Source organism: Cetorhinus maximus, chromosome 18, assembly GCF_964194155.1.
Source record: "Cetorhinus maximus chromosome 18, sCetMax3.hap1.1, whole genome shotgun sequence".
Lineage (NCBI taxonomy): Eukaryota > Metazoa > Chordata > Chondrichthyes > Lamniformes > Cetorhinidae > Cetorhinus > Cetorhinus maximus.
In genome coordinates this window covers 46,580,891-46,608,121 of record NC_135896.1, presented here as the reverse complement: position 1 = coordinate 46,608,121, position 27,231 = coordinate 46,580,891, and the positions used below count along the sequence as shown (strand labels likewise).

The 27,231-nt window shown below is 42.0% G+C and overlaps 1 protein-coding gene and 1 long non-coding RNA gene across 2 annotated transcripts in view; one reads left to right on the top strand and one right to left on the bottom strand.

Annotated features, from left to right (window-relative positions):
* Positions 1-3,524: 3,524 nt before the first annotated feature.
* On the bottom strand, positions 3,525-14,863 carry LOC144693140 (uncharacterized). Its single transcript, XR_013579477.1, has 2 exons — positions 14,739-14,863; positions 3,525-5,126 (listed from the first exon to the last, which is right to left on the bottom strand). It is a non-coding gene; the product is annotated as an uncharacterized LOC144693140 (long non-coding RNA).
* Positions 14,451-27,231, top strand: part of ddhd1b (DDHD domain containing 1b) — a 95,390-nt gene continuing 82,609 nt past the window's right edge. The window contains 1 exon segment of the mRNA XM_078562610.1: positions 14,451-15,060. Within this exon segment, the coding sequence (XP_078418736.1) occupies positions 14,541-15,060 (520 nt within the window). The 5' untranslated portion in view covers positions 14,451-14,540.

The following is a 27,231-nucleotide window of genomic DNA, read 5'->3' as shown; positions in this document are numbered from 1 at the left end:
TTGGATGAAGGGACCAAAGGTATGGGTGCTAAATTTGCTGATGACACAAAGATAGGTAAGAAAGTAAGTTGTGAAGATGTAAGGAGGCTACAAAGGAACATAGATAGGTTAAGTGAGTGGGCAAAGAACTGGCAAATGGAATATAATGCGACAAAATGTGAAATTGTCAATTTTGGCAGGAAGAATAAAAGAGAAGCATATTATCTAAATGGTGAGAGACTGCAGAGCTCTGAGGTGCAGAGGGATCTGGGTGTCCTAGTGCATGAATCACAAAAGGCTAGTATGCAAGTACAGCAAGTAATTAGGAAAACTAACAATGTTATCATTTATTGCGAGGGAAATTGAATACAAAAGTAGGGAGGTTAGGAGGTTATGCTTCAGTTGTACAGGACACTGGTGAGACCACATCTAGAATACTGTGTACAGTATTGGTCTCCTTATTTAAAGAAGGACATAAGTGTGTTAGAAGCACTTCAGAGAAGGTTTATTTGGAATGGGCAGGTTGTCTAATGAGGAAAAGTTGGACAGGTTAGGCTTGTATCCACTGGAGTTTAGAAGAGTAAGAAGTAACTCGATTGAAACCTTTAAGAACCTGACAGGGTGGATGTTGTCATGACCATGGATCATAGCCCCAAATTACTTATGGACATATTGAACTTTTAAGTAAGATGTTGTTTTTTTTAAAAAAGAACATACAAGCAAAAGCTGGTTGAGATTGTAAAGTAATCACTTGCGGGAAAAATCCTATGTGGATTAAACATGACCAACTAGTCCACAAAACAGAATGTCACACCTAAAAAGGTGTCAAGGCCTACTTCAGACAGAGACACTTCAAAGGAAAATATACAATGCAAAAACTGAACTGTAATCTCCTGTGGTTGCGGAGATAATGAAGGCCAATTACCATCTTAGCAGAAACCACCTCCTGTGACTTATATCCCAGACTGTGGACATGATTTGAGTTGAAAAGAACTCAGATCTGGGTGAAAGACATGTTTGTTTTTATACCTTTCATGAATACACAAGAAAAGGGGTTAAAGAGCCAACTAGTTCTATGTGCTAGTTTTAGTGTTCCAAGTCTGGTGTGCGAGGATGTGCTATTAAGGTCACAGCTGAAGAACATCAACTCGGCATCCCTGCACTTGCAAGAAAAAAAAGTCCTCTCTCTCTGATTGCTGGAAGCAAGTCACAAGGCAGCAAAGCCACAGTCGGAAAGGAAACAGGACAACTCCTTTCAGCTAACCTACAGAACCAAGAATCTCTAAACCACCTGCTCAACTGCCCAAAGTCAGCTCTAATGGAATCATCCACCTTAACAGTTGCAACATTTCATCATCTACTGCTCACGGATAAGCCAATGACTGGTTCATATATCTTAATAACTTTTATTTCTGGACTCACTTCTCATTTCTAAACTGTGTATGGGTGTTGCATTTTTATTACTTTTCTTGCGTTTTAGTAACTAATAAAGTGTCTCTTTATTTAGCTCAAGAAAACCTGGTTAAATTGGCCCCTTTTAAAACATAAATAAATTTGGACTGGGAAAAGGTATCCACGAGAGAAGGGATTCCTTTTTAAATTAACCTTGTTGTGACTAAGCAAGGGAGTTGAATAAAGAAAGGGAGCCAGTTCATTCCTCCTCACCCAGGAGCATAACAAATTGGGGGAACCTCGCCTGGGGATCGGTTGTAACAATATAAAGACAATGTTTCCTCTTGTGGAAGAATCTAGAACTAGGGGCCACTGTTTAAAAATAAGGGGTCGCCCATTTAAGACAGAAATGAGGGGAATTTTTTTTCTCTCAAGAGGGTTGAGAGTCTTTGGAACTCCTTTCCTCAAAGGGCAGTGGAAGTAGAGTCTTTGAATATTTTTAAGGCAGTGGTGGATAGATTCTTGATTAACAAAGGTGAAAGGTTATCGGGGGTAGGTGGGAGGTTACAATCAGATCAGCCATTATTTTATTTAATGGTAGAGTACATTCAAAGGGCCGAATGGCCTACTCCTGCTCCTAATTCATACATGTTCGTATATAGAATAGGCAACAGAAAGCACAGATGATGCTAATCACTGATTTGCTTTTCTATCACTCTCTGAAGTGAAATCCAGTCCATGTAAGAGATTAAACAGTTTATCGTCAAAGTGTGAAAATTACATGGAAATAAATTGAAAATGAATTCTCTGCATTGTTTGGAAATGAATTTACAGGACATAGAGTTCCTTTCACTCGCAGCAACAATTATACTGATGCAAAGTTGAAAACCATGCACACCACATATGTTTAAATTGCAACATCTCCCATCAGCTGACAGACAATAGCTTTGGGGAAAAATATTGGAGCCAATAATGTGCTTCACAAACATTATGGGGCAACAAGTTGAGCATGTCTGAAAATGCAAGATCAGCAAATGTGAATATTTTAATAACACTTATCACATGATGTGCTGAGAGCCCTCATTGGTCCAGAGTAGGATTTCAGGCACCAGGTTCGCTGGCTGCCCTTGAAGAACTCTTTCTTAAGGATCTCAAAAATTATTGAAGGATAAAATAACCCTATTCATAAATAAGGTATTGATTGTTCAACTACTGTCCTGTGGAAAAAGATGTCCTTATTTGCTGGAGAGGGCCATCTTGCTAAAAATAAAGTAAAACCAGAACAGCATGGATGGATGTAGTTGTGTTAGACAGATTTTTGATGTACAAGGGAGTCAATGGTTATGGGGAGCAGGCAGGAAAGTGGAGCTAAGGCCACAATCTGATCAGGCATGGTCTTATTGAATGGTGGGGGAGGATCAAGGACTTATTCCTGCTCCTATTTCTTATGATCTTGGTAGAGAACATTCATGCCTCAGCTTAAATCTGAATCTGGAATATGGTGATTAAGAAGTTTGCTGGGCTGCCTACATTTGCTGAGTGTGAAAACATGGCATCATCTTGTTATTTTCTATTTTTCTCTGTAAACCTGCTGCATTATCACAGGAGAATGTAGTGTACATTGCCAAATATTCATCTTTCTAAATGCAGAAAAGGGGTCTTGTGGTGCACTAGGTAGCATCCTTGTGTCTGAGCCAGAAGCTCTGGGTTCAAATCCCGCTCCAGGACTTGATGGCCAAGGAAGGTGGATTCATTACACAGCCAAACAGGTTTCAATCTGCAAATCTTTCCAACAAATGCCAATGGCAGTCGTTAAGAGTAAGAGAGATTCCTGGTCAGCCATGTAATGGAAAAACCCTAAATGTTGTCACAGCAATTTGGGCTCCTGGGGGGGCAGTTGGCTGGACAGTCAGTGTGGATCAGATTGGTGCCAACAGCACGCAGTTCAATCCCTGTGCCAGTTGATGTGGATTTGGTACCTGTCTCTTTGCCCGACCCAGGGTAGAGGTTGTGGCACTGAGTGTCAGACCTGCTTTTGGGCAGAGAATTTGAGAAAAAGAAATGCAGAAGCTCTTGTATGGTACCTTTAAATGTTGCTGTGTCAAGATGTTGACAGATGCATCCAACTGTAGAAACAAGCACCAAATACAATGCCAGTTCAAGGTTCCTTTATGCTACATGCTCACACGTACAATAATAATGGTAAACATCAGCAAATTTAGAATTGTGTGTACTCCTTCCAAATGCTGACTTGTGCCTTCGCAGCTTCCAGACTCTATCCCAATTGCCCCTATGCTCTAACCACTTAAGTTTTCACTCATCCAAAACTCTGCCACCCATGTTCTATCCTGCATGTCTTGCTCATCCATCATCTCTGTCCTTGCTGACCTACATTGGCTTCAACACACCTCAAATATAAAATTCTCAAGTCCCTTCTAACTTTAGGACACTCCCCTTCCCCCAAAACACTCTATTCCTCGAGTTCAGGCCTCTTGTGAATGTTCTTCTCATTGTTCCCACCCATTAGCTGCTGTGCCTCCAGCTACTAAACCTGCACACCAGAATCACCTCTAAATCCTGCTGCCTTGCCACCTCTGTCCCCTTCTTAAAATCCATCTCTTTAATCAAGCTTTTGATCACCCCTAATATCTCCTTGTTGGTTTAGTATCCATGGTTTTAATCCTGAGGAAAGGCTAAAGACATTGGCTGCTGCTGTTTTTCTATGGATGCACCTTGACTTGCTGTTAAGAATACTTTGTTTTTTTTATATACTGCTTTTGTGAAGCACATTGGAATATTTTCTGAATGAGAAGTATTGTTAATATAAACGCAAATTGTTGCTGAATGTACCGCAAAAAGGAGCACAGAGCATAGGTGGGAAAGGAATGGAGAATACGAACATGAAATACTGGTTAAAATCCAAGAAAATCACATATTACCATCCAATGAGATTATAAATAATGACAGCCAACTTTATTTAATTAGCAGAAATCAATGGGCTAGTTATAAATAATCCCAGTTTGTCAACCCTAAAAAAAGTTTAAATCCTGGAATCCCATATAGTAAAATGAAACTGGACTTATTCAGCCACTGTAACACATTGGGTCTACCCTTGATTAAATGGGTTACTGACACTCAATTGTGTAGGCTTATATATTGGGATATTATATCTCTTGGGATAAGCACTGAACAGCCTTTAATGCCTGAGGAAGTTTAATCCATCCCAACAAAAATTTAAGAGTTTCTATCATTGTCATCATCGGCATGCTTCCATCTATGAAAGATGATAGACACACAGCAAACAATTCATTTCAGATGGCGTATCTTCATATTGTACTTCTTTGTTGATGGCTCAAGAGGCCAATCATTGAGGCAGGTTCTACCACAAGTGCGGCACATGAAGCTTCCAGGTGTTGTTGTGGATTGTTGTTTTCGGCACTGGCACCTGTTGTCAAGTCGCCAAAGCCACTGGTCATCGGTGTGGCACACGCCAGCCCAGAGGAGGCATCATCATTCTGTTGTCAGCTAGAGGCTGCCAGGTACAGTAATCAATGTTTAGGGCCTTCAAGTCACACTTGCAAGCATCTTTGGGCGTTCCACTGGTCATCTGGTTCCAACTATTTCACCATAAAGAAAGTCCTTGGGTATGCAACCATATTCCATCCTGAGGAAATGCCTGAGTCCATGTGTCATGGGTGTCCTAGGCCCCACTCTGTTTGGCATCTTCTTCTCCATGTTCCTGACCTTTGCACTCCCTGTAGATATGGAGTCAGACAGCAAGCACTACAAAAATCAAAACTGAAAGAAATGACAAAAACACATCGTGTCCTAATCGGAGACCGCTATACTGATGATGCTGCACTAGTCACCCACATGGAAACTCAGCTACAGAGACTGTTGGACTATCTCTCCCATGCCTGTAACTTGTTCTCCATGACTATAAGCGCCAAGAAAACCGTGGTCATGGGATAAGGTTTTGCATCTCACCCTGATCATAGTAAATAACACCCAACTCTATGTGGTTAGCAAATTCTGCTACCTGACAGACAATCTGACCCTTGATACATGCTTAGGGAAAGCATCTTCGACCAACTCACAAAACTCACATGGAATAACATCAAGCTGACCCTTAGGACCACGCTGATGGTTCATAAGGCCGGTATTCGCTTCACTTTGTTGTATGACCGTGAAACATGGACAATTTCCAGTTATCAAGAAACAAAACTCAACAATTTCCATCTTCACTGTCTGCAGCGCCTTATTGGTATATTCTGGTAGTAGAAAATCACAAATGCAGCAGTCCTCTCAAAGGCAGAGCTCCCAAGTTTGTTAGCGCTCAAGCACGAGTTTCTAGAGTGTGAAGTAAATTGGATGATCTATAATGCTGAGCTCTGTTAAAAATCTTCATTTCTGGGAAGTTACACTGATGAAATAGATGAAGAAACAGACACCATTGGCATGCCTTTAATGAAACAAATTATTACATTTGTGTGATTATATTAATTTAAAAAGGCATTGTGTGCATTATAAGGCATGCTTCAAAAACTATGTTATGGAGACAAAAGAACCTGATGTCAATTTCATCACATCATGGTAAAGTGACAGAAGATTACATTGTACCAAGATCCAGGGGTATAACATAACATGGTATGGTTCTGTCACTGGATAAGTAATCCAGGGGCCTGGACAAATTACCCAGAACCATAAATTCAAAAATCAGCAAGGCAGCTAGGGACTTCAAATTCATTCAATTAATTAAATCTGGAATTTTAAAAATTAGTATCAGTAATTATGACCATGAAACCAGAGGTGTGCTTTTTAAGTTGTTTCGCAATAACATCGTTTTGTGGCCACTACATAGCTCGCCAGTTCCCTGCCTGCTTTGGTCAATCAGCCGGGTGGCCAGCACAGTGACTGTGAGTCATGTCATTCACACGCAGACATTGAGAGTTTAATTTGCTTCTGCCATCAAGTTAGGCTGACGCCACCCATCGCCTGTTTAGTTTCTACACATTGAGTTTTGTATTATGTCTTTTTTCCCGCCAACAGCTCTCGATGCCTCGAAGCAGCAGGCGACAGCTTATAAAATAATAATGCCTAAAATCCACTGGCCTACTCAGTGCCAAACTTAAGGGAGAAAGGCCTCGGACAGAACAAAGCCAAACAGGTACAAATAAAGCCCCAATTAGAGACAAAATTATACAAATGAAAAGCTAACCCCCATAATTATTTCTCTGTGTAAATAAAAAGGGACTCAACAGTTCCTTTATTTCTTTTGAAATAATAATTATAGATATAATGTAAAACTAATATAATAAAATAGAAACGCAAAAGAGAAAATAAGGAGGTTAGTTTTAATTTATTTGCTGAAGAAGCTGGAACTTCCAAGTCATACCAATGCATCAAGAGTTGCCTGTGAGTCGGCCCCGAAGCCATTGACCCTCTGTTACTCTGTAGTTTAGCTGGGCCGGATAACAACATAATGGCTACAAAACAAAAGTATAACCTCCTTCTTTCATAGAGAAAGTGAAGAAAGTAAAGAACATTCAAGTCCTGTCAAACTGAGTAATAATGGAGAGGAGAGCTTCAGTGGTGCAGCTGCCTCAGATTCAAAATTGGCCACACAACTGTAATACTGAAACTGAGTTTGTTAGAGTGGCAGGTCTGTATCCCTGTGCAGATGTGTACACAGCGGATGTATGGACATAGGAAATGCGAAAGAGGGAATAAAGAAACATATCCTTGAATAGACTATCGGAATGAAAAACTTGGGGTGTAAAGTGTGTGCAAATATTGGTAACTTATAATTTTTCACATCCAAGGGGTTGAGACTTTTGAATGAATGATGTTCGTACCAAGTGTCATACACTGGATTCAACCGAAGTACACATTTAAAATCTCTCAGGAAAATATTTGTAGAACACAAACCGTCAAAAGCTCACATCACTGCGCAACGAGCTGCTGAAAAAGCAAATGATGACACTCGGAAAAAATTATGACAACTTAAATGCATCTCTTCTGGAGACAACTTGCACAGATTTCCATTTTACATACTAATTGGCTCAAGACAACAGGCCTTACCCTGACCACTTTGGCTTGCTGGAACTTCAAAGCTAACTCAGCAGGGGTATGGGAGCCAGGAGAGAATATTAGAAAGTAATACCAGGGTGCATGGAATGTTGGAAGAGGTAGATAGCACTAAAACAGAGAATAGTAAGTTAATAGATGGAATCTGAGTAAGAGAGCAAGTAATGAAGCCTAAATCAGGGTTACACTGCAAGTATGTGAAAGCACCGAGAAAAGTTAATAAAATTGGGGAGTTAAAGGCACAGATTGCTTTCTGGGATCATGACGTTGTGGCGATAACAGAGACCCGACTTAAGGAAGGGCAGATCTGGGCATTAAATAATCCTGATTACAAAGTGTTCAGAAAAGATAGGAAAGGGGAAAAAGGAGGAGGGGTGATGTTTTTGGTTAAGGAGAGTATTGCAATACTGGAGAGAGGATGTGTCAGAGGACTCAAGGACAGAATCGATTTGGCTAGAGCTAAAGAATAAGAAGGGTGCAGTTACGTTGCTTGATGTAATATATAGACCAACAGTTAGTGGAAAGGAATATAGTGGAACAAATCTGCAAGGAAATTACAGAGAGGTGTAAACATCGGAGAGTAGTTAAAACGGGGGACTTTAATTACCTGTATACAGACTGGGATAGTGGTAGTGTAAAGGGCAGTGAGGGACAGGTGTTCCTAGATTGTGTTCAGGAGAATTTCCTACAGCAGTATGTGTCCAGTCCAACAAGAAAGGAGGCACTGCTGGACCTGGTTCTTGGGAATGAGGTGGGCCAAGTAGATCAAGTGACAGTGGGGGAACATTTAGGGGACAGTGATCATTGTATCATAAAGTTTAGGATGACAGTGGAAAATGATATTGATCAATCCAGAGTAAGAATAATCCCAACTGGCAGAGAGCAGGTTTCAATGGGGCCAGATAGACTGGAACCAAAGGTTGGTGGGAAAAACAGTAGCTGAACAATGGGCTAACTGCAAAGAGGTGGTTTGGGCACAGTCAAGGTACGACTCAAAAGGGAAGGGTAGGAGCCTCCTGGATGATAAAGGAGATAGAAATTAAGTTAAAGAAGAAAAGTGTGCTTATGACAGGTGTCAGGTAGCAAATACAATTGAGAACCAATGAATACAGAAGGGATGTGAAAAAGCAAATATGAGAAACACAGGAATTATGAAAAAAGACTGGCAGCCAACGTAAAAGAAAATCCCAAAGTATTCTATAAGCACATGAATAGTAGACCAAAAAGGGGATTGACACTTAGAGGTAAGAGGTATGGCGGAGGTATTAAATGAATACTTTGCTTCTGTCTTTACCTACAAGGTAGATGCTGCCCAGGCCATGGTGACAGAGGAAGAAACTCTGTAACTAGAAGGGTTTAAAATTGATAAGGAGGTGGTATTGGATAAGCTGTCGGTACTTAAAGTTGATAAGGCGCCGGGATCGGATGAGATGCATCCAAGAGTATTGACAGAAGTGAGAGTGGAAATTACAGAGGCACTGGCAATAAACTTTCAATGTTCCCTGGATTCGGGGGAGGTGCCAGAGGACTGGAGAACGGCAAACATTACACCCTTATTCAAAAAAGGTTGTAAAGCTCTACCGTGCAATTACAATTTAACTTCGGTGGTGGGGAACCTTCTAGAAACACATATTCAGGATAGAATTAATAGTCACATGGAAAAATGTGGATTGATTCAGAATAGTCAGCATGGGTTTGTTAAAGAAAAATCATTTCTAACTAGCTTGCTGGAGTTTTTTTGAAGAGATAACAGAGATGGTTGATGAAGGCAAGGCTGTTGATGTGGTGTCTATGGACTTCCAAAAGGCATTTGATACAGTGCCACACAACAGACTTGAGGAAAGTTATAGGTCATGGAATAAAAGGGACAGTAGCAACATGAATACAAAATTGGCTGAGGGTAGGAAACAGAGTAATGGTTAATGGGTATTTTTCAGGCTGGAAGAAGGTTTGTAGTGGAGTTCCCCAGGAGTCGGCATTGGGACTCTTGTTTTTCCTGATATATGTAAATGATCTAGATCTTGGTGTGCAGGGGGCAATTTCAAAGTTTGAGGATGACACAAAACTTGAGAGAATTGTAAACGGTGAGGAGGACAGTGTAGAACTTCAAAAGGACATCAGCACATTGGAGGTGTGGGCAGATAGGTGGCAGATGAGGTTCAATGCGAGAAATGTGAGGTGATACACTTTGGTACAAAGAATATGGAGAGACAGTATAAAGTAAGGGACACTATTCTAAGGTTTTCCACCCACGGTAGTTGACAGAGCCCTCAACCATGTCTGGCCCATCTCCCACGCATCTGCCCTCACACCTTCCTCTCCCTCCCAGAACCATGATACGGTCCCCCTTGTCCTCACTTACCACCCCACCAGCCTCCGCATTCAAAGAAACATCCTCCGTCATTTCCGCCAACTCCAGCATGATGCCACCACCAAACACATCTTCCCTTCACCACCCTGGCGGCATTCCGCAGGGATCGTTCCCTCCGGGACACCCTGGTCCACTCCTCCATCACTCCCTACACCTCAACCCCCTCCCACGGCACCTTCCCATGCAATAGCAGAAGGTGCAACACCTGCCCCTTTACTTTCATCCTCCTCACCGTCCAAGGGCCCAAACACTCCTTTCAAGTGAAGCAGCACTTCACTTGCACTTCTCTCAACTTAGTCTACTGCATTCGCTGCTCCCAATGCGGTCTCCTCTACATTGGAGAGACCAAACGTAGACTGGGTGACCGCTTTGCGGAACATCTTCGGTCTGTCCGCAAGCATGACCCAGACCTCCCTGTCGCTTGCCATTTCAACACACCACCCTGCTCTCATGCCCACATGTCCATCCTTGGCCTGCTGCAATGTTCCAGTGAAGCTCAATGCAAACTGGAGGAACAGCACCTCATCTTCTGACTAGGCACTTTACAGCCTGCAGGACTTAACATTGAGTTCAACAACTTCAGATCATGAACTCTCTCCTCCATCCCCTTTCTGATCCCCCTTTTTCCAACAATTTATAATTTTTTTAAAATATATTTTTCTTTTCCCACTCATTTCCATTATTTTTAAATTTATTTCCATCCTTTGTTTTATCTCCATCTTTTAGCCTATTTCGATCCCTTCCCCCCACCCCACCCGGGCTATCTGTCACTTGCTCGTCCTGCTTTCTACCCTTCATGTCACCATTAGCATATTCCTTAGCTAATATCACCACCGTCAACACCCCTTTGTCCTTTTGTCTATGACATCTCTGGCAATCTCTTCTTTGCCTCCACCTATCACTGGCCCTCTATCCAGCTCTACCTGACCCACCCCCCTCAACCAGCTTATATTTCACCTCATTTCTATATTTCCTTAGTTCTGATGAAGATTCATATGGACTCAAAACAATAACTATTCCTCTCCACAGATGCTGTCAGACCTACTGAGTTTTTCCAGCTATTTTTGTTTTTGTTTCAGATTTCCAGCATCCGCAGTATTTTGCTTTTACACTATTCTAACAGCTGTGCAGGAGCAAAGGGACCTGTGTGTATGTGTACATAAGTCATTGAAGGTGGTAGGACAGGTAAAGAGCTGTTTCAAAAGCATACAGTATTCCAGGCTTCATTAATAGGGGCATAGAGTACAAGAGCAGGGAGGTTTTGATTAACTTATACAAGACACTGGTTAGATCTCAGCTGGAGTATTGTGTACAGTTCTGGGCACCACTCTATAGGAAGGTTGTGAATGCATTGGAGAGAGTGCAGAACTGGCTTACGAGGATGGTTCCAGGGATGAGACACCTCAGTTATGAGGAAAGGTTGTAGACTGTTTTCCTTGGAGAGGAGAAGGCTAAGAGGAGACTTGATAGAAGTTTTCAAAATAATGAGTGGTCTGAACAGAGTAGATAGGGAGAAACTGTTCCCACTCGTAAACATATCAAGAGTCAGAGGGCACAGTTTTAAAGTGTTTTGCAAAAGCAACAAATGCGAGATGAGAAAAAACTTTCACACTGTGAGTAGTTAGGGTCTGGAATGCACTGCCTGGAAGTGTAGTGGAGACAGGTTTAATTGAGGCATTCAAGAGGGCATTGGATGATTATTTAAATAGAAACAACGTGCATGGTTACAGGGAAAAGGCAGGAGATTGGCACCAAGTTAATATGCTCAGAGAGCCGGTGCAGACACGATGGGCCAAATGGCCTTCTTCTGCACCGTAACAATTCTGTGATTCTGTGAAAACGAAAATGGTGTTGACGTGGGAATTGGGTTGCATCCCTGCTAGTGCTGCAGAAATTATTGACCAAATAGCTGCCGAGATGAGGAAGAAAGTTGCCAGCGTGTCAAAGTAATAACAGATAAAATTTCAATTCTTATTGGTGAATCTACAAGCCTAAGTAGCAAAACTGCTCTAGTAGTCTACCTGAAATATGAAAGTGATAAGAAGGGATAATCCACACTTCATGTTTTTAGATCTGATTGAACTTCCAGATCATAATGCTGATACAATAGTTAAGTATCAAGATGAGACACGTGGTTTTGAAACTCCTACCTGAAGCTGCATCTTGTAGCGTTCGCTAATGATGGAGCAAGTGTTACGTTCGGCATCAAAGCAGGTGTAGCTAACAGACCCATGGCAATACCCAAATATTATTATTTGGCATTGCCTACACCATAGATTAGAACTTGCAGTGGGTGATTCAGTGACAAAAGTTAGTGGAGTGAACCATTTGCTTTCCTTTATGAACAAATTATACTCTGTGTATAACAGATCACCTCTCAATCAGAGGCAACTGGCAGAACACACTGCTGAATTAGAACAACTAATTTCCAAAATAGGCCAGATTTTAAGCACCATAGGGTAGCAAGCTCATTTCAAACAGTGTCGGCTGTGTAGTCCAAATATGAAGTGTCATATATTCTTTTTGATTTAGCAATGAAAGATGAAACAAGGTCTGTATCTAACAGGAAAACCTATGAGGGTCTGTTAAAGAGAATTACTTTGGAGCAGTTTCTTTTAGACTTAGCTCTGATGTATGACACATTACATGAACTTGGCATGTTCTGAGAGTTTGCAGAAACGCACCACAACAATTGTGTTTGCACACAAACTGATCCTTTGCAGCATATGCTTTCTGCGTGGACTGAAGGAGTGGCCTGGCACAAAAACTCTTGAGGCCAAAGTAGCGTCATACAGGGAAAATTTAGAATGGTTTAATTAGGGAGCAACAGCGAGATTATCAGCAGTAATTATCAGCAGTTTCTTACCAGTCTCGTTAATAATTTAGAAAAATCAAATTCTCAACCATGTCATTAAAAGGCTCTCATTCAGCCTCTGAAGCCCAATCCAATTATGCATCTCTGATCAAACAATTGCACATTCTTGACCAAGATTATTGGCCAGCTGAAGTGCCACTAGGCAATGGAGAATTAGCAATATCTTCTCTCTGCAAGTAGTTTCAATCATCATCTATTTCTGTAATTAATGCATTCAGAGAGTATGTGGAGGAAGCGGGACAACACATTCCCCAGGATTTACAAACTTTACTAAATTATACACAAGTAATTCCAAGCAGCACTGCAGAATTTGGGCGACGATTCAGTCACATGAACTTAAATATAACACCAATGTGCTCAAGAATTCTCATAAACTGGGTATCAGCACTTATGTTTGTAAGACTACACGGACGACGCCCCCACCCCGACGCATTGGGATCCAACACCATCATGTCACAACCTGGCTGCAATGTCACTGATCGGGAGAGGACTCAAGGACAAGATCAGCCTCTTCCTTTAACAAATGTACAATCAGACTCGTTGCGGAAATTGTGAAGTAAAGCTTTCTGTAATTTAAGTTTTTAATAGGCTTGAATTAAATAATTAAATGTTGCATAATGAAATTCTAGCTATGCTGAAAACTAATGGTTCAAAATACCAGATGGTTCAAAACAAAATTCCTACTGCCTACTGGCGCTAATATTTTTCATTTAAAAAGCACAGTTTTACGGACTTTTGGAGACTCAAATGATTAATACATAGACAAACAACGTAATAGTAGATGTAGAAATGATACGGCCAACACATTTTCTTAAGAAGTTCCAGCACCTCAAAATTTGGCACTACACCCCTGCGTGAAACCATGGGATTGTCATAAAAACCCATCTGGTTCACTAATGTCCTCTAGAGAAGAGAACTGTTGTCCTTGCCATCCTGGCTTATTTGTGACCCAGAGCAATTTGTGATTGCCCTCCAAAATGTTCAAGAAGATGGCTCACCACCACTTTCTAAAGAGCAACTAGGGGTAGGCATTAATGGTGACCCGGTCAACGATGCCCGCATCTCATGAAGGAATAAAACTGTCATATTATCTTTCCAGGTAATTGTAAACACATGGTGTTTTGCCAATTCGAGTTTTTAAACTAGGTAATTAAAATAGCCATCAACAGCAAGATTTTCATAATTTAACTTAGCCTAGTATACTTATTGTAGGTAGAAATGCTTCGTCCTCCTGGGTTGGGACGGTGGAGATGAGATTTAGTCAGGATTGCTTCCACTGACAGAATGACACAGGCCGCTCGGCCCATGCAGCCAGTCTACCTGCTCCTTCACAATCCCCTAGGCAACCTGCCCGGTCCTGGCTGGGAGCCGGAGGTAAGCGAGGCGGCTTAGCCGCGCCCTCTCGAGCGTTGTCGCCGGCCGGATCCTAGGGTCCGGTCCCTGCACTAACAGGGTGAGGGGTGATGCCGGGGAGTCCAGCCCGGCCTGTTTGTGGTCTCCAGGGGCTGACGTGCGGCGCGTTGTGACGCCGGGTTTGGTCGGGGCCGAGCTGGGGGGGAAGGTACTCGCTGCCGGCGGCAGTGTGTGAGTTAGAGGCCGAGCCTGAGGAGAGAAGCAGCGTCTTCCCGTGTGAAAGCAGGGGGAAAGGTTGGGGAGACCCGCACGCACCCCCGGCCAGGAAGCTCTCTTAGCCCGGGCGCCCCGCCCGGTCCCTCCCTCTTCGCCTTATGAGCAGCAAGAAGGCGGAGTCCGAGTAGGAGCAGCTTCGGCACAGCGGCGAGCGGAGGGTGGGCTGGCCGGCCGGGCAGGCGGCAGGAGGAGAGGCCTAGGCGCAGGATGGAGCCGCCACCGCCACCACCCCTGCCGGTGTCGAGCGATGCGAAGCCGCCGTCCACCCGCACCTCACCCAGCGCCTCACCGCAGCAAGAGCACCGCCGCCGGCGCTCGGGGCGCTTCGGCCTGGAGATGTACCGCTCGCTGAGCGAGGACACCTTCGACCTGTTCACAGCCGAGTCGGAAGCCTCGCTGCCTTACCTGGAGGGGGAGGAGGCCGACTTCAGCGAGAGCGACACCTCGGTGGACCGCAAGCGGAGCCGGGCCAGCAGCATCCGGCACCGGTACGATGTGGTGGGGGAGCTGGGCTCCGAGGAGGTCCGCTGGTTTTACAAGGAGGACCGCAAGACCTGGAAACCCTTCATCGGATACGACTCGCTGCGAATCGAGCTCATGTACCGGGAGTACAACAAGGCCGGGGCCGACAAGTCGGACCTGGATACCGTGAAGACCGTCTGTGTCCGCGGAGGCCTCTACGAAGTCAACGTCGTGGACAAGGGTTGTTACCCCGTCTATTGGTATCGTGAGTGTCACTTCCCTGTTCTAACCTGCCTCTCCCTTTTCATAAGGGAGAAAAATCAGCAGCTGGGCTTCTGTTAAACAAGACTGACCCCGCTCTGTATAAGCAGACCTTTCGCTTCTGGAAGAGGTTCTCAACGATAAACGCAGCTGACCTCCTCTTAGAAAGCCATTTACTATTACATTTCACACCCCTGATTTCTGGATGTTTTATTGAGGTTCTAGGTTTAAATGAACACTGACAGGTCCTGCATAGAAACATAATGCTTTTTAAATTACCTCTTCAAGTTGTCAATGAGGAAGCTCCAAAAACAGTATCATTTTTAGATAATACGAAGTTGAGGTAACTATCACATACTTATATTGTGCTGCTCAGTTTTTGGAACAAACTGCACAATCATGATGGCAAAATGGTTTTAGTTAAAGAATCGCGGGGAGCAGGGTTATAATTATCAGCAGTGTTGCTGTATCAGAAGTAGGTAACAATCAACACTCCAGAATCAGGATCACAGAAAGCTGAAGAAGCTCTTCCAGATAGTAAAGCAAAATAGGATTTAAACTTCTACAAGGTCTTACAGTAGATTTACTGAGATTTGGGGATTCTGGATTAATTGAACTCTAGAAGTTTGAGGTGGGGGAGGCCTGTGAGGAGGGGATTGGAGAAATCCATCAAATTGGGATGAAAAGTAGAAGCAGGCAGTGTTTGAGGTGGAAGCATGAAGTTCTGACAACTAGTCAGTTATGAGGCTAAAAAGCTTAGTTCAGAATCAAACTAGGGTCATGGTTGTGTGCCACATGCCTTAGTTTGAGAGGACCACGGAAAGGCTGACCAAGTCAGGATCAAAAGTTAATGGCAATAGGCAGCAGAAATGATGGCTTTGGTATGACATCTCTTATGTGGACAGTGTAGCAACATTGAATCTGTTTTGATAGTGGTAGATAGAATATATGTGAAAGCTGACTCCATTATTGTGAGTGATGTTGAAGAAGTGTAATATAAACGATCAGTAGGATGGTACCAGCAGTGAAACTCTAGGTATAGTGGAGATGATAGTACAGGAACAGAATTTTTAAAATGTTGATGTAGGGCAGGCTACACAATGTGTAGGTATGAGAGCACAGTATGTTGAAGAAGAATCACAGAAGAGAGATGGTGGAAAAAGTGTTGAATATGGTAGAGAACATGAGGTTGACAAATGAGGCTCCCAAGCCTCATCACACACATGCAAAACGTTAGTGATTTGACTAAGACAACAATAACAACTTGCATTTGCTTAGCACCTTAACAGAATAAGGCTTCCAAGGCACTTCACAATTAGGTGCAATAAAAGTATTCTCAGTGTTGGCGGTGAAACAGAAATTAAATTAGAGGAAATTGTTTGGAGAGGTGAATATTTATTTCGGTGGCAACAAAGAAAAAGAGAAAGACTTGCTTTCATATAGTGCCTTTCAAGACCACAGGATGTCCCAAAGCACTTGACAGCCATTTGAGTACTTTTGAAGTGTAGTGGCAATGAAGATCAACTTGTGATCTTGCTGAGCACATGAATAGCAATCAGATAATGATCAGAATTTTTTTTTATGATGTTGATTTGAAGGGTAAATATTGGCCAAGACACCAGAGATAACTCTCCCATTGCTCTTTGAAATAGTGTCCTAGAATCTTTTATGGCCCCCATGAGGGTACAGAGTCCTGGTTTAATGCGTCATACAAAAGTTGACGCTCGCTCAGTACAACACTGGGGTGTCAGCCTTTATTTTTGTACATAAGTCATGAAGTAGGACTTAACTCACAACCTTCTGACTCAGGCCATTAAGCATTAAGGAGCATCAAAGCATTAAGAGATTGGAGACGCTAAGTAGGCTTAATTCTCAACTTTTCTGCCAAAATGGTAATCTGGTGGTGAAATCGCCCATCTGTTAAGGAATATGCCCCGTTTTCATCCCGTTGATGTCAATGCAAATGAAAATCAGGCTTTCTAACCAGTATGTGATTAGTTCTGTGAGTTACCACCCAGGCAATGAAGCTGAATATTAACGCTTTCATAAAGAGAATGAGAAAAATAGAATGGTTAAGAATGGACGTCGCAAGGGTGATAGTTTTTTTTAATGCGTTGTATGTGAAGATAGGGAGAAATTAATGATGCCATGTTTGTGTGGGTAATTAGGAGTTAAGTTGGGAGGAGGTTGAGAGAGAAAATGGCTCAGACTTTGCTGTTAAAATAATGGGGGGACAAATAATGCTCACCATTAGATATGTGCAAATAGTGCAGCAAATTTAGGCGATGGGCCAATGTGTGATAAGACTCAAATATCCAATAGTTTCTAGTCCTAGTTGTATCACTCTGCTGTTGGCTGAGCAAAAATGGCATCTTGCCATTGAAATGCATTAGATGGTATGCTGTGTTAATAAACTTGCCACAGAATTAAGTCCTGTCTATCCCAGTTTGAATATCCTTTTAGTGCTGTGGTAAATGTTAATTACAACCAATCAGTCTCTCTGGCACTGAAAATTACTTTTACAAATTTGGAGTCTGATTCCTTCAGGTTTTAATTGTTGACGATTTTAGAAAAGTCATTTGTCTCTTTCTCTCATCCGATCTTTCTTTCCCTCTATTTCCCTTTTTGTGCCTGATTTCGCTTTGAAACCACCCACTTTTAAGTTGCACTTCCTAGTCCTTGTGCTGGTAATTTCATAATCTTTCAATCCAATTGGTTAAGGAGATGCATTGTTGTTAGCTCTGATCAGTTTGGTCCCTGATGCCCTATGCCATTACCAGCTCTCACTTGCTGTATTCAGGGTAGAAAGCTCTTATAATGAAGAAATTGAGGATGGTGGCCATGGATCTGGTAGTTTATTATGACGGTGAAGCTGAAGGAGGCAAGGGAGACAGGGCAGTGAGAGTTCAAATGAAAATTGAAGATGCTCGGAATAAGGTGGTTTGAGTTAGGACAGGAGGAGGGTTTAAAAATAAAGATCATGAAGGGGCAGTGAAAGAAGTGAAATGTCTGAACATGATAAGAGTACCAGGGATGTGTGTGAGGATAGGCCAAGATGAGATATAAATTGTATGCTATCTTAAGAGCTCTGTTTTGTAATAGCATTTTTTGCTTTAATTAATTGGTTTTCTAACAATATAGAAGATAATCTGACCGGATGTTTTGTACTTTACTATAAGATTAGAATGGTTTTCTCTTGATTGGTAATTGCATCAACAAACAAATACATCATTTGTTATCTCAGCAGCTTTTAACTTGGACATTAGGTTTAATAACATTCTGTGAGCTTTGTAGAAAGGCACTCCATTGAATTGTATGGGTATACTGAGCTGCTATTTTAATTGTGGGCCAGAGGAAATTGCAACTTATAAATGTGTGTGTGTGCATATATATACATATACATATATATATATATATATATATATATTATATAAGATGAGGAGAATGTTTCTTTTTCTCATTGTCATTTATACAGTCAACCATACATTTCTTCCTGTCATGCACCAACTGTTTTTAATTGGGTATTGTCACATTAACTATCCTGCATAGCATTTGTTAAAATTAGTAGACAGGTGGATGCAGTGATGCAACTTTGACTTGGAGTCATGCTTCAATGATTACATCTGTCAGATGAAATTCTTGGCACTCAAATTAATAATTGAAGCATATGCATCACCAAAAAATGCTATTGTACAGTATACATGCTGAGTGCATATATTGTCCAAAATAACATTAGGCTATTGAAAGAGTATGGCATGCTCCAATTCCCCCTACTCAGTAACAATTTTCCTTCTAGGAATTAGATGCAGAAAACAGTCTATTTGACATATTGGATAAAGGGATTTTCTAGCAGCCCTCCTGTTAAAATTAAACATTACTAAACTAAACCAGTTGGCACTGATGATCTGCCACAAACACATTTTTTAGTAGACATACTGAAGACATCTGTGGTGAGAAATCAGATTTTGTTTTTCTCCTTGACTCATTAACTTGAAAATCAGATGCAGAAATTGAATTGAATCCAGTTATGACATAGTAATTCCACTAATAACGCAACAATGACATCAACCACCTATATGGACACCAGAATGCTGCAGCTGGAAAAAGTGATACAGTACAACTATAAAAAACATTCTGGCGTAAGGGCATGTAGGTTTTGTTGGCAGGGCCTAATCCAACAAATTGAATCTTAAACCAGTGTAAAAGGTCATTGAGAGCAATTTAATTGTATTATAATTGCGTTCAAAATTCCCCAGTCTTTTGCACTGGCTTGGCCAAATATCAGCAGAATGGTGTTGATATTACGAGTGTAAAAAAAAACTTAAACTTGACCCCCAATATGGCCCATATTTAGTTAAAAACATTTATAATGAAATATCACGGAGAGTTCATTTTGTATTTTCTTTTCTCTTGAAAGATTTATTCTTAACTCAAGTAGCAATTTTTTTTTCTGTCAGAAGCAGGTAAGTAACTGTTCATTGCTCCAGCGGGGCACCATTCTAGCCCTAATGCTTCTCTCACACACTTTGCATTGTGGGTCATTTAGAAAGCAACTAGAGGTGGAATCTTCCGGTAGCGGCGAGGTTGTTGGCGGTAGGACTGGAAGTGCGTGGCATTTCAGTTTGTAGGCGGAGCGGCTGGCCACGTGTTATCATGTGGTGCTAGCCAATTAGGTTTTGTGTGCGCAAGAAGCACAGCAAATCATGTGGTGGCAGAGTGGAAGTCGTCACCTTCACCATTACTTCACAGGTTGAAAGTCCGATGGCATATTTAAAGGGTGGCAAGACAGGCATTCATTCCCTGCAGGCCGGGAGAATTATTCTTGCTGTCTGAGGAGGTTTGGGGGAACTGCAACTGCTGCCATCCTCTCTCCAACAGCCACCTGGACCCTGGAGCTGCTGCCACAGCACCCCCCTATTGATCCCTGGAGCTGCTGCCACAGCACCCCCCTATTGATCCCTGGAGCTGCTGCCACAGCACCCCCCTATTGATCCCTGGAGCTGCTGCCACAGCACCCCCCTATTGATCCCTGGAGCTGCTGACACCCCATACAAAAGTGGCAAATGTCCGAGCGCAGACAAAGAGTTGCCGCACAGTTCAGAGATGCCTCCCTCCAGGTTCTCCTCTAGGCCATCTGGGAATGGCGGGAGGTCCTGTTCCCAAGAATGACAACAGAAGGACCTTCCTCCTGCTCTGAGCATTTTTGACCAATAGGGAGCCCTATACTTGGCATTGGCCACACCCTGGTCTTCACCCACCCCACCGTAGTCAACTCCATCCTCGAGGTTCACTGTAGAGAACTCTTCTTGTTGACACAGTCATGTTCGTGAACACTTGCCCAGTGACCTTGGAACTGGAAGCCATCACCCTTCACCCCCCATTGCCCTTGACTTGTCATCCATCATTTCTCGACCCTCCCTTGATCACCCTTGACCTTCCCTCTGTTGCTTTCGACTCTCAGGACCACCATTGCCCTTCCATGTACAAACCTTGATCTCCCCACAATCATGCTTGACCTACAGTCTTTCGACATTGATCTTCCCTGTATACTCCAGCTTCCTCTCTCTGACCCCCAAGCTACTTTGTAAAGCTGCCACCACTCTCCCTCCCTCGGACAGCCATGCCCCATTCCCCTTTGACTGCCGTCGTCCAATCTCAATCATCAATGCCTCCTCTTCAGTAGTTTAACAAAGCTCCCCAAGGAAGAAAAAGTAGCTCCTACTCACTCCAAATCCAGCTGGAAGACTACCTCACCTGCCCATGCCACACTTAAGCAGTCGTGAATCTGAAGGCACATGTTTCTCATTCACTGATTACTTAATTGGAAAGCTACGCTAAATTCTGGCATGGTGGTCTTTTAATGAGGATGCACTACATGCAAACCTATTAACAAGAGGTACCCAATACTTTCAGTCGGGAAGCTCATTCCTCTTCCAACTTAATTCCGTCGTTTCATCCCATCATTGGAAAGCTCACTTTTGGCCTCCGCACAATTAATTGGGCCTCTAATCTCTCGAGTTTAGAAGAATGAGATGATTTCATTGAAACATACAAGATTCTGAAGAGGCTTGACAGGGTATAAACTTGAGAGATTGTTTGTTTCTCCTGGTCAGGGAAACTAGAACACTGGGACACAACCTCAGGATTTGGGGTCAGTCATTTAGGACTGAGATGAGAAGAAATTTCCTCACTCAGAGGATTGTGAATCTTTGGAATTGTCTATCCTAATGGATGCTCCATTGTTAAGTATATTCAAGACTCGGGTCATAGATTTTTGATTTCTCAGGGAATAGAGATATAGGGAGTGGGCAGGAAAGTGGCGTTGAGGTAGAATATCAGTCATGATCGCATTGAATGGCGGAGCAAGCTTGAGGTGTTGTAGAGTCTCCTCCTGCCCCTATGTTTCATGTTCTTCTGTTGATCATTGTAAAACTGGCTTTCAACTTTTGTTACAACTCTGGCCCAGATATATGTAAATGTTTTTTGTGGATGTCATTCCATGATTTTTTTGGGAGTGCATATGCACATTAGAAAAATATCCATAATTTGCACTTATCTGAGGAAATGTAGAAGGATGGCTGGTATTTGAAATTTGATTTGGAGTCTGTGTAGGCTTGTGCATGTGTGGGAAAGGAAACCAGAATCTTTGGAGATTTTGGGAGGTTAAAACTCATTGCCTGGGCAGAAAACAAGGTGGTGATGATTGGTGGAAATTATTCTTAGCTTCTTGAAATGTTGCCATTTGTGTGGTGAAATTTGCAAAGAGGTACTGAAAATAGCATTGAAAGAGGTGCAATGTTCAGTCATTAGTGTTATAACATAACTTGGATGAACCCACTGCATTTAGATAAAGCTCTTTTCAAAATGGCAGGCGAGAAGTAGGGAAGAACAAATTCTGATCAGATGTTGCTGTAAACATTCAAATATTAAATAAAAGTACCTTGGATATTATTCATGTCAACATGTAATTAACAAGTACAAATCATCACCCTTGTTCTTGCATATATTAATATCTTTTAGCTGTTTGTGAATTATTGGTATGTGTAATGCAGCAGCTGAGTTTGCCACGATAATTCAATTTTGATGCCTGGCAAACTAACGTGGTGGTAATGTTAAAAGCTGAAGTTTTAGTTCACTCAATTTATACTTGATGTACAATAGTGGGATAGTAGGAATACTATCTGCCATTCAAGAACCATGATAGTGATTTTACGGCCAACAATCCATGCAGCTGCTTTGAGATGGCAAGCTACTAAGTACAGAAAATCTCAGTTTCTGTAAACCTCATTAGCATACAAAGTTCGCACATAGAATTATAAGTGATCAATGGCGTCAGTATCTAATGTAAAGTGCTCCTTTTATGCAACTTAAATGGCCAGATGTAGAAGGGTAAGTCAGGCACAAGGTATGAATCATCTGATTATCAAAGTCTGCTTGTCTTTCATTTTTTTTATTTGTTTGTGGGATGTGGGCATCGCTGGCTAGGCCAGGATTTATTGCTCATCCCTAATTGCCCTTGTTCAGAGGGCATTTTTAAGAGTCAACAACATTTCTGTGGGCCTGGAGTCACATGTAGGCCAGACCAGGTAAGGATGGCAGATTTCCTCCCCTAAAGAGCATTAGTGAACCAGATGGGTTTTTATGACAATCGACAATGGTTTCATGTTCATAATTAGACTTTTAATTCCAGATATTTATTGAATTCACATTCCACCATCTGCTGTGGTGGTATTCGAATCCCGGTCCCAAGAGCATTACCCTGGGTCCCTGGATTACCAGTCCAGTGACAATACCACTATGCCACTATATATTCAAAAGTGAAAAAACTTGTATGTTCCTCCAACCCTCATTTCTTTTAAATAAATATTTAAAGGAACTTGCTGTTTTGAGAAGATATGAAGGGAAGCTCCCTAATTGGATTTGCATTTATATTTCTAAATCTAGTTAATGTAAGGATTTTAGTAATGCTATTGATTTGCCTTTTCAACCTCTGTTGTTATGCTGTAACCTCCCAGATGTGTCATGATCTTCAAAAGAATTTGTTTACTTTGAAATAGGCCCTTTGCAGCTTGCTTTGGGAGCTTATTAATGTGTTTTCTCTGCTGACCATCTGTGATGTTTAGGGATCATATTTATTTGTCTTTGAGATGTTTGATCTGTAGAGTTTAATATTAGTCTTCAAGCCCTTTGATTTCTTTTGCACTCTTCCTCTGATCTAATTTACAAAATTATAAGTTCTCTTGACCCTTGCTGCCTTCACCTCTCACTCGCAACTGAAACTGTTGCTTTTCCTCTGTTCCAAAAGGTGCCTAAAATCCCAGGGGTAAGTGGGGAAATGGAAATATTGATAATCTTGGAAGTTTCCTGGGGAAAAAAAATTCCATTTCATATGGTTTTTCTTAATAATCAGGTGATATATTTATCATGACTAAATATTATGTGGTGATATTCACAAATTGAGCGCATTTAGTAATTACTGAATAGATTATGTTCAGCCCGTCTTTTTTTAACTTTTCTGGGTATATGGATACCACTGGCAAGGTCACAGTTAATTACACAGTCTTAACCTACATGCGACTCCAGTCCCAAGCCATGGTTGGCTCTCAACCATCCTCTGAAGTGACCTACCGAGCCACTCAGTTGTATCAAACCACTACAGAGTTTCAAGAGGGCAGCTCACCACCACCTTCTAGGGGATGGGCAACAAATAGTGGCCTTTCTAGCAATACCTATATCCCAAGAATTATTTATTTTCCCCCCTCATATGCCACTCCCACTCTTTATTTTAGAGCAGTATTTCCAATGCCTCCTTTCCTCAGTGAAAATTGTAGTTTCTCCTACCTTTCCTCATAACTCAGATCCCTGATACTAGGGCCTGGATTTTCACTGAATCAGGTTGACTTGGGAGCCCTTTAAAGATGTCGGGCGGGTCCCAACTCCACGATTCTTGACCCCATTCCTGGGTTGTGGGATTTTTCAGGAGTGCCTTTTTTAAAAAAAAATACAGGCTGCTTCCTGTTGGAAGCCTGAATCCGGCCCCATTTCTCCTGAGACGAGAGGGGCCAACCTGGAAATTTTCAGGCCTAGGGATCAGCCTTGTGGCTCTTTTCTGCATTACTTCCAGCTCTTGATTGCCTCCCTCGTTTTTGTGAGGCGATTTTATTGAAACATATAAGGTCCTGAGGGGACTTGACAGGGTAGATACAGGAGGATGCTTCCACTTGTGGGGGGGATTAGAACTAGGGAACACAGTTTAAGAATAAGAGGCCTACCGTTTAAGATGGAGACGAGGAGAAATTTTTTCTCTGAGGGTCATTTGTATGTGGAATTCTCCTCCCCAGAGAGCATTGGAGGCTAGGTCACTGAATTTATTCAAGGCAGAGTTAGGCAGATTTTTGATAGACAAGGGTGTCGGGTTATGGGGAGCAGACAGGAAAGCGGAATTGAGACCACAGCCAAATCAGTAAATGTCTTATTGAATGACGGAGCAGGCTTGATGGGCCGAATGGCCTACTGCTGCTCCTAATTCCTATGTTCAGTGATCAGAAGTGGACACAGTACTCAAGATATGGTCTGACCAGTGCAACCGTACAGTAATCACCTCTACAGTTTTCACTACAAAGTTCGACATTGTGTTGGTTTTATTTGCTGCTGTGCATTGATTGGATATGTTAAAACTTTGAGGACTTCCTGATCTCGCTTAACCGTAGCTAGTTCAACACCATTCATAGTATTTGTGAAGACCATTTTCTGTTTCCTATGCACAATACTTACACATGTCTGCACTAATTTCACCTGCCAGCGATCAGCTCACTCACATCATTTATTTAGCTCATTCTGTAATTTCTGGAATGCTTCCTTTGATTTTGTTGTCCTACACAGTGTGGTTTCATCTTCAGATTTGACCAGGTTACATTGAGCTTCTGAATTCAAGACAGTGATGTAAATTAGAAACAACAGTAGCGCCACTACTGAGTTCTAGGCACTCAAAATCACAACCACCTGAACCTTTATGTTACTTACTCAAACCAGTACCCTTTCTTTTCTAAATTTTAGCTAGATAATTTTTGGGTTTACTCCTAATCAATTCCATTATTTTACACAGAATTGATGATTAATGGTCTTCAATTGCTTGGATCTGTTTCTTCATCCGTTTTGAATATGGGCCCTGCATTACCTTGAGCTAAGCACCTTCTGTCTCTTTTCATTTATTTATTTTAAGTCCTTTGTTTTTGAAGCACTTCCATCTCATTTACATTGAAGAATGTTGTCTTAATGTTCTTGCTTTGGGGGGGTGCAGGGGGCAGTGGTGGTGCTGTGTTGGTGGTGTGAAGGCCAGAGGTATATTGTATGTCATCTGTGTTGTGAATATTTGGAGGATGTAATCATTACACAATGTTTGCTACCTTTTAATGTTCCCATCTCTTGCAGCTATTGTAGTATTGAAGTAATTTTTTACTATTGCAATTTGCCGCTGTAGCTGCTTTTTTATGTACTAGATCTCGCTCTCTCTCTCTGATTAGCCTTTTAACTTGTTTTTTGCGTGATCTGCATTCATACTAGTGAGCCTTTCCCCCTGCAAAATTTGTAAATGTAAGTTTTTGTCTTTAGTTCATTTTTTATTAAAATGTCACCTTAAGTGGATTAAAAACAAAATACTGTGAATGCTGAAAATCTGAAATAAAAACAGCAGGTACTGGAAGTACTCAGCGGGCAGAAATTTTCATGTGCCGACGTCAATGTGCAGCCGTGCGATAGTTCGGTCGGCGGGTTTGCGCTGGAGCTGGCAGCGCACCCGCCGACAGTCAAAAGACCTGTGAAGGCCGTTGTCAATTAAATTACATTTTTCGCTGCCCGTCCAACCTAACAGTTGGTGGGCAGGCAAAAAGGCCAAGCAGCCTTTGCAATTTTTTTGGAAACCTCATCCACGGGCTGGATGAGGTTTCCAAAAGCAAATAAAAATAAAATAAAAGCTTTAATTTTTCATTAATAATATGTCCCTGCTCATGTCCCCTCATGTGACTCTGTCACATGTTTTATTACATTTTTATTTTAAACATTTTTTTATATCTCTTCATCCACCTGAGGCATGGAGAGTATGCAAAGCTCACTCGCGCGCATGCGCTAAGTTTGCCCTCAGCCAGCTTGCACTCCTCCCCATCCTGCTCGCGTTTTATGCTGGGCGGGCCTTAATTGAATCGCCAGCATGAAATCGCAGTGCGGTGCCGATTGCGGGCGGTGGTCGGCTTCCCGACTGCCCCTGCTGAGCCTGTCTGCCAAGGGCAAAGTTCTGCCTGGCAGCATCTGCAGAAAGAGAAATGGAGTAAACTTTTTGAGTTGAGTATGACTCTTTTGAAACTACAAGGGTCATATTTGACTCGAAACATTAACTTTGTTTCTCTCTCTACAGATACTGCCAGACCTGCTGAGTTTTTCCAGCACTTTCTGTTTTTATTAGGGTAACATTTATTTGAGCTTGATGATATTAGGTGTGTACTTGTTTAGCATGTCCAGCATTATTCGTGCAAAGATGTTTCATTTATGTTCTACTGAAGTGTTGTTACACATCCTCCTCCAACCTGTATTTTTTAATTTTTTCCTCCTTTTTTGAATCTAGCCCTTTTTTAAGTTATAAACCTGGCTTCTGATCTTGGGCTTAGTTGGATCCCATACCTTTATCGTTCTTTTGGAACAAAGGGGGCAAATAAACTGCTTACCTCCCATAAAACATCCCAGAATCCTGTAAACCAATAAATGAATGTGAAACAATTGTGGTATACAACATGAATAGTTGGAGAGGACCCAAAAACTTCATCCTAAAGCTATCGAGTAAGGATTACCCCAAAAAGCCGGGGCCATATTCCAGAAGAATCAGCCAAATTTGAAAGAATACCTATAATAGGAACGTTTGTTATTTGCAATTATCCCACATTATTTTGCATTCACACTAAAAGCAGACAGTATACTTGGTGTTCTATTTATAAGCAGTTAAATCAACTGCTTAGACTTCTCTTTGCCATTGAATAGGTTGTCTCAGCCTATGAGCAGATTTGGAAGCACTTGAAATCTAAATGAACTCCTCTGCACAAATCATGACAGCAAATCAAGTGCTACAAGAATGTAGGAGCTTCCACATGCCTTGTTTTTGCTCACATGTGACATTCTGAACTGAGAT